Source organism: Lathyrus oleraceus, chromosome 6 (genome assembly GCF_024323335.1).
Source record: "Lathyrus oleraceus cultivar Zhongwan6 chromosome 6, CAAS_Psat_ZW6_1.0, whole genome shotgun sequence".
Classification (NCBI taxonomy): domain Eukaryota; kingdom Viridiplantae; phylum Streptophyta; class Magnoliopsida; order Fabales; family Fabaceae; genus Lathyrus; species Lathyrus oleraceus.
The window spans coordinates 3,695,690-3,703,648 of record NC_066584.1 but is presented as its reverse complement, the minus strand read 5'-3'; the positions used below and the strand labels follow the sequence as shown (position 1 = coordinate 3,703,648).

Genomic DNA, 7,959 nt, shown 5'->3' with positions numbered 1-7,959 from the left:
ATAGAAATATTCTTTTGGAATGCGTGCATTTAATTTTTTAAAATTTAAAATTTTGTTTTATTCCACACAAAATTTTCAATAATAGTAACTTTAACTTGTGCCCCAAAAGTATAAGTTAGCAAGACCCTATTTCTTAAAATGTAACCAGGTGTTTTTTAGGGTCACGGTAAAATAAATCTTTCATTCATTATGTAGCTTATTAAAAAAATATTGCATAGAAACGAACATAACACTTAGTTTTACAAATAATCAATTATAACTTTTTTATCAATTAAAAAATAATATTTTCTTTTTCTTTTTCATTATTATCACCATCAAAATAACAATATCTTATTGATTATTTCTAAAAATATAAATATAAGTTATTTTTATATAGTATTTATTTTTAGGTATATTCATTAATGCGGATCGATCCATGAACATGCTGATCGAACTCATTCATTTATAAATATATCCAACACAATCCATAACAACATGTTAGTTTTAGTTTTAGTTTGTATATCAGGTTTGAGTTTTGCAACTTACGGATCCGTTGATCAAATATATTGATGGGATTTTAATAATTTCTTATTATTTTAAATAAAAATATAAAATTAATATTTCATTAAAAACCATAATTTTTCCAAAATAAAATTATTCACCACGAATAAACTATTATACCAATGAATTTACGTAATTTTAAGATTAAATATTATTTCTTATTTTATTTTGTATAATTTCTAACTTACGTATTTTATGAAAATAATGTATCTCGTTGAATTTTATACTATTATCAAGTATTATATTATATTGATAAATTTTGTTAGATATTATATGATGTGTTTCATCGAATATGAAAGTTATAAATGAGCAAGATCGACCCAATCATCTCGGAGACCCATTCTAATTTTAAAAATGGGTCCATATTTAAAAGAAAAATACAATTATAATAATTTAAAAATATATATCAAAAATGCAATTATGTATTAATTAAAAATTAATTTAATTATAATTATTTTGAGTTTTGATCCACCTAATTTTTTATATGTATTGAATTTTTATCAAAATATTTTTTTCAATTATTGAGTTTTTTTTAATAATATTTTATTAATATTTACAAAAAAATTAAAATTATAAAATTTGGGCCCCTTAAAATTTGAGGTCCTGTGCTGCAGCATTTGCTGCACTTGCACATGATCGGTCCCGTAAATTAATCTGATTATATTAAGTTGTGTTATATTTTTTTAAACCGATAAAAAGATCCTAAAATATATATTTTTTTATTTGAAACACAATCCGCAAATTCAATCAAATCAAATCCATAAATTATCAGATCGGTTCAGATTAATTTCGACAATAAAATTATGGGTTTTACGTGGAACTCAATCCATTAAAATTTTAATGGATTCCTTAACGGCTTAGGACAAACTCCTTACAATCCAACCCAAATATTCCTTAATTATCTTAGGATGATTGCATTCCATAAAGGAGAGAAATAAATAGGTTTTTAATGTTTTAAGCTTTCAACCGAATTGGTACAAAATATTGATTTGTGTTGTGTCAGTTTCAGTTTTAAGCTTTCAACCGAATTGGTACAAAAAGCAGGAAGAAGGTTCAATAAGACAGTAAGAGGGGAAAATGGTAGTAATCTCATAATAGATGTTGAACACCAAAACCAAACAAAAAAACAAGTAAATAACAATTCGGGAAACCGGTGCCACCAAGGGAATACAGTGAAGCAAGACGGCGCGACGAGATGATAGACATCAAGAAGTATCAAGTAAAAGTTTTTGTGGTCTTAGATTCTAGTGATTTTAATTCCATTATATGGTGATTCAAACCATCATTTGATTACTATGTTATATTATTCAGTTTGATTCAAATCAGTAAATTTAGTGCTGTTGTAGCCTTACGGAAATATAGTGATTATAATACTACCAAACTTTTCTGTGGCGTGTTTTTATAAGTTTGATCAGTTTTTTATGCTCAATGAGACGTCGATAGTCTTGATGGTGCATTTCACATCGATTAAACTTGACTGGTTGGCCTTGCAATGACATCTCAATTATACGCGCCATAAATATGATATTTATCCCTCATGGAAACAATACATCTACGACTCAGAGTTTCAAACTCATTAACCATAAATTATTTGCTCAAGTTGTGCAAAGGGGAGTTTAGTTGCGTTTTCTTTCCTTTATCTTTGAGGTTTACTCCATTGTTGCGCCTACTTGCCATGCCTTACATGCTCCAGGGAAAGGTGGCTTATGGCGCCTATGTGTATATATCAGAAGACTCAATGAATTCACCACAAATGACCATTTTCTGATTCCATTTATTGAAGATTTGATGGACGAACTTCACGGTTCTATGATTTTCTTTCTAATTTGGTGATGCCTTTTGGACTCACTAATACCCGTGCATCGTTTAATCCCTCATGAACCATGTTTTCAAACAATTCTTGAGGAAGTTTGTTATTATATTTTTTATGATTTATTGGTTTATAGAAAATCACTTGAAGATCACCAGGTTCACTTACAACTGATTTTTTCAAACCAATAGGGACAATCACTTGTTCTTGAACAAATATAAATGTGAATTTGCGTTGGCTAAAGTTGAGTACTTGGGCCATTTTATCACTTAGGAAGGAGTTTCTATTGACCTAGTCAAGATACAAGCTATTACTTTTTGGTTAGTCCAAAAAATCATAAGCAGTTAAGAGGATTTTTAGGCTTAACTAGATATTACAGAAGATTTTTCAAAAATTTTGGTAAGCTTGCTCAACCTTTGTCTGATTTGTTGAAAAAGGATAATTTTATTTGGTTAGAGGATGCTACCAAGACTTGTGTAACACTGAAACATGCTTTAGTTTTTGCACATGTGTTGTGTTTACCTGATTCTTGCAAAAGGTTTATTGTGGAAACTGATGCATCTGTGAAGGGTATTGGTGATGTCCCCATGCTCATTTTGTTATTAAGAAAGATCAAAATAGTATTAAGCACATGCTGTATGAGAAACTCAATACTTCATTTCAACAAGTTTGGGTGGCTAAACTATTGGGTTTTTTGACTTTGGAATTCAATATAAGGAGTAGCCGTTGATGCTTTGTTTAGAAAATTTATTGTTGCGCTATTAGCTATGGTGTTTAGTAACGCCAATGATAATATTTTGGAGTCGATCGCACTTGCTTGGAAGCAAGATCTTTATCTCTAAGCTATTATACATGATTTGAAAAAGGATCCTAAATCTCATTTTCATGTTTTCTTGGCTCCGAGATGAGCTTAGAAGGAGAGGAAAATTCGTCATTGGAGTTAATCTAGCTATCAAAGAGTCCATTCTCAAATGGTTGCATGATTCAATTGTGGGAGGACATTCTAGCACAGATGTGACTGCAATTAGGGCCAAATCTCTATTTTACTGGAAAGGCTTGACTAAAGACATAATTAATCATGTCAAGAACTATGCTATTTTTCAACACATGGATGTTATCGAAGGGTTATATACTTCGGCTTGCAAACAGGTGATTTTTGTAGCTGTTGACAGACTTAGCAAATATGCACATTTTATGGATTAGTACTAGGGAATTTCAAAGAGATATGGAAAACATTGTTGAACACCGCTGCTTAAGGCCGTATTTAAAGGTGGGCATACTAATGGGGGAAAGATAACAAATGACACTCAAATGATGAGAAAGACAAACAAAAATTATAATCTTTAAATCCGATCATCTGGACCAAGAAAAATCATGCAATGTTCCTCGACCTCTCCAAACAAGGTCCAAAAATCAACTTAAATTTTTTTTATCTTTTGTTATAAAAATAGCTAAAGCAAACCTATTCATAAACATGTAAAGACTTATTTTGATAAACATTTCTAATGCAATTAATCTGTTTATCTAAAGACCCTTGACATTGAAATTATTAAACAATCTAAACTTTAAAAAACCTGTTACTCATGAGTCAAGTAAAACTGCCACATTTGCTAACGAAAATATCTAAACTTTTTTACTGTTGTATTTCTTATAATACGTGGTAAATGGTATCTATTGGTATAAGAATTTTATTCATTGCATAACAAATACAATAAAACGAAAATTTTGACAAGAAATCAATCTCCAAGTAAATAAATAAGGCGCAATATAGAATGATAAAAAGAACCTCTAAACAACTGAAAGTTTGTAATATTGGTGTTACATTAGGTTTTGGAAGCTAGACATCAATACAGGCAACAAGAAGCCATAACTAATAGGACCAACCAAGTATTTATCAGGTGAATAAAAATTTCATATTGCCAACATTACATTTTAAACAGCATATTCAACATGTTGACGGGAGAAATAGTCATTAAACTGAAAAATGTAAAGATAAAATCGGTCTTCTTGTTGGATGGAACATGGACTCATCATCATTTCCCCCTGAAATTAGTAAGAGCAAATTATATCACTTAAATTTAGAAGATGTAAACCAGAGAAATTGATAAAAATATGATTTAAATATCACTTACGTGTTCATCATTAAAGTGATGTTGTCTCCTTTAAGAAGGATCCTCCCTAATCAAAACAATGGCATCATTAGAAAATGCATAAGTGACAGACAAATAGAAGAAAAAATTTAGGAGCTTATCTTTACCTAATGTCTTTCTGCTCTTCTTCTTGACGTTTACTTCTTCAGCATCGTCCAAAACCAAATTCATGTACTCATCAAAACCCTATTTAAAACAACAAAATAAAATCACAAGATCATCAACCATCTGCTCAAAGATCCAATTTCTAATTAACATGTGCTGTCTACACTAGCAAAAACAACAATCAAGCCTTTTCAATAATCGAATAACTACAACACATTCCTGTCTCAACTACTATACGGGGGGAAATTGTAATCTAACTTTCTGCATTGGTTATCTAATCAGAGCAGACTAAAACAGCCAATCCACAACCTAGCATCAAAATTAAAAATTGACAGACAAATTCATAAACAAAACAGGTTTAGGAACTGGCACACAAAAAGAGCATAAAATGTTCCAAATTGATAAGCTACAAGGGTCAAAACTAGTAGAGACTGAAGAACTGAGGGACTGGGTGCAAGATGTTAGAACCAAATTCAACTTAGTGGATCTAAGTTTTCAACTAACCAGAGTTGGGGCCATTCACCTAGTTAGCCTGTTAGGTGCAAACTCTCAACAATGGACTTGTTCATGTTTTCTAATCTGCAAGTTTATTTATGCTGGAAGCTGTGGGGTTGAGACTCAAACAACGCATTAACCTTTGCAGATGATGGTTCAAGATGGAAACAATTTTGCAACTCCTTTTGATACCAAGAGTTGTAAACATGCATGACTATTGATTTAACTACATCAGATATTGACAAGCATGGTAGCATGGGCTTCCTACTATTCCAAAATATGTCATACAAAATTCTGTCAAGCAAACATAGAGCTTTGTCTCCCGAGTTCAATTTTTTGTATTTGTTTGTTACAAGATAAATCACAAAAGTTCTTGATGATCTGAATTGAAAAAACAGAACATAGGCCGTTGACACACCAAGAAATAAGATGCAAATGTTTATTAACTGTCAAATGCACAGCTGATCCAAGTGCAGAAAACAAGGCAATGCTGGTAGCCATGGATTTTACACAAACCACGGTAATTAACTATCAAGAGAAAATTTCCCAATTTACAAAAATGAACTCAATCTGAGTCTGGTATCTTTGATAGTGAATTTTTCCTGGCCTTAATAATATCGAGTTGACATGAAGAATGCATTTCTAAATGAAGACTTGGGAAAAGATGTTGTTACTAATACTCAGCCAAAAGTCTATGTGAATGATATAACTGTTATGAGCAACAATGAAGCTGAACTAGCTTGAAGGAGAAGTTAGCAGAATGTTTGAAATTAAAGATTTGGATCTACAGAAATATTATCTAGAGATACATAACCCAAAGAAAGTATGTACTTAAGCTGCAGAAACTCCCAGTAAAACTACTACAAAAATGTAGCATCAAAAACTGGTGAAGTGTTAGATAGAGAAATATAATCAAAACCCTGATCATGAGACTGATATATTTATCTCATACCTGTCCAGAGATATCTTTTGCAGTAAGCTTGGTGTGCCAATTCAAGCACTCACCAGGACAGCAATGACATAGTTAACAGATTTGAATTTATTGAAATGGGTCACCAAAAAGATGATTAATCTATAAGAAGCAGATTACCAGGTAATATGACTTCTAGGAGATCAACTTATGGTTAATGAAAATTCTTTGACAGAGGAACAGAATGTGGTGGCTAGGAGCATTGCTCGAAGGGAATTTGAATGGAAGGCAAATGGAACATATGAAATTATGCGGATTGAAAATCTACCCCAAACAACGTGTTGGCAACTCTACACCTAAGCATTGTTGTCCATGGAAGAGAGCCAAAATCCCACCATATCGGCCGCTTTGTGGTGCCGTTATAGCGGATTATGGCGGAAAACCCCGCAATATCGGCCAATATTTAGCATTGCGGCGAACCCAAAAACCGCCATGTATATCTGCCATAGTGGCCATGGCACCGCAATTTGATAACACTGCACCTAAGGAAGTTTACTTGTGAGAACAAATCAACAACCTCCAAAGCTCACAATCTAGTTCCTGGTGATAGAATATAACTTCTCACAGAAAAAGCAAAAATACATTTTTTTAATGTGAAAATAAAGGAATCGCCACAGGAAAAGAGATTACCGCCTGAGAAAGGGCAAGAAAAACTAGAACAAAACTGAAACAAAGTAGAAGGTATCAATTGTTAAACTAATTAGCTAGAAATCTGCTGCCGGAAATGACATACAAAGAAAGGAGAAAAGGAAATTGGAGAATAGAAACTACAGGGGAGACTGATGGAAGTGTCACACGTCTCAAGATCTTATGGAGTGTCCTTTAGAGGCTAGAATTTGTTGATATTTAAACAGTTTAAAATGGAAGCAAAAACAGCTTCATTTTTCCAAGTTTATATACAAAATCCTATGAGCTACTACAACAATTTGGAACTTAGGCCAACATGAAACAGAATCATTGATAGCATTGCTGAAACCCTAACTACATAATTATATACACTAAAGTAGATAGGCTTGAAACTAAAACTCACAATGATTCTTCCTTCAATCCTCAAATCCTTTTGCTCAAAGAGCCAAATCTGAATGCGAGCTTTCTGCAAAAAAATTAAAACCGAAATCAGATTAGAAAATAATATTAAGGTAATTAGGATCAAGCGAAATGAGTGTGGGAACTTACGCTTTGAAGAAACCTGAAGATCAAGTTCTGAAAAAAAACCAAAAAAAATAACGCAGGTTAGGTTAAGTTGTTAGAGACAAAGCATAGTGAAATTGAAAGAAAAACAGTGTATTGAGAAGACATACAATGGGTTGGGTCATAACCCTCTGAACTTTGGTACTCGCCATGGTAGCTAGGTGTAGAGACGCGATGAGATGTTGCAATTTGCAGAAACGCGATGAGATGTTGCAATTTGAGCAACCGCTACCGTGCTCAGTTGCTGAGGGGTTTACTGAATTCACTATTATATGAATCAAAGTATAAGGGGTTTACTGAATTCACTTTTGTCACTTTAAAAAAATAAATTTCAATCAATAAGAGAGTGAGTGTTCAAATGAGTGTTATTAATATTTCTTAGTAAATGCTATCATGTGTTACCAATTCTGCATACTATTCACTATATTGATGAACAATAAAATTTCAATCAATATTTTTTAATAAAAAAGTAAATAAAAATTAATTTTTATATATATTTTTATAAAATAATATTTTTTTATTATAATATACTATTCACTATATTGATGAACAATAAAATACGGTACAGTATATCTTTTGAGGTAGAAATAACATTTTTCTATGGAATATACTAATTATTTCGCCAACAAACTTTTTCTTCACTTTCTCTAAACATGTGTTACCAATTCTGCATCATCAAGAAGTATTATAAGATATTT

The 7,959-nt window shown here is 31.8% G+C and overlaps 1 protein-coding gene across 1 annotated transcript; it reads right to left on the bottom strand.

Moving 5' to 3' along the window:
• Nucleotides 1–4,118: 4,118 nt before the first annotated feature.
• On the bottom strand, nucleotides 4,119–7,656 carry LOC127097199 (uncharacterized). Its single transcript, XM_051035704.1, has 6 exons — nucleotides 7,372–7,656; nucleotides 7,247–7,273; nucleotides 7,101–7,163; nucleotides 4,608–4,686; nucleotides 4,483–4,528; nucleotides 4,119–4,393 (listed from the first exon to the last, which is right to left on the bottom strand). Exons 1-6 carry the CDS (start codon nucleotides 7,411–7,413, stop codon nucleotides 4,384–4,386), a joined length of 267 nt encoding a protein of 88 aa, XP_050891661.1. The 5' UTR covers nucleotides 7,414–7,656; the 3' UTR covers nucleotides 4,119–4,383.
• Between the last annotated feature and the right edge of the window lie 303 nt (nucleotides 7,657–7,959).

Coding starts and splice junctions, on each gene's coding strand:
- LOC127097199 (XM_051035704.1), bottom strand. CDS start 7,413: ATGGCGAGTACCAAAGTTCAGAGGGTTATGACCCAACCCATT. Junction 7,164..7,246: donor TCTTCAGGTTTCTTCAAAGC/GTAAGTTCCCAC, acceptor ATTTTTTTGCAG/AAAGCTCGCATTCAGATTTG. Junction 4,687..7,100: donor GGATTGAAGGAAGAATCATT/GTGAGTTTTAGT, acceptor TGTTTTAAATAG/GGTTTTGATGAGTACATGAA.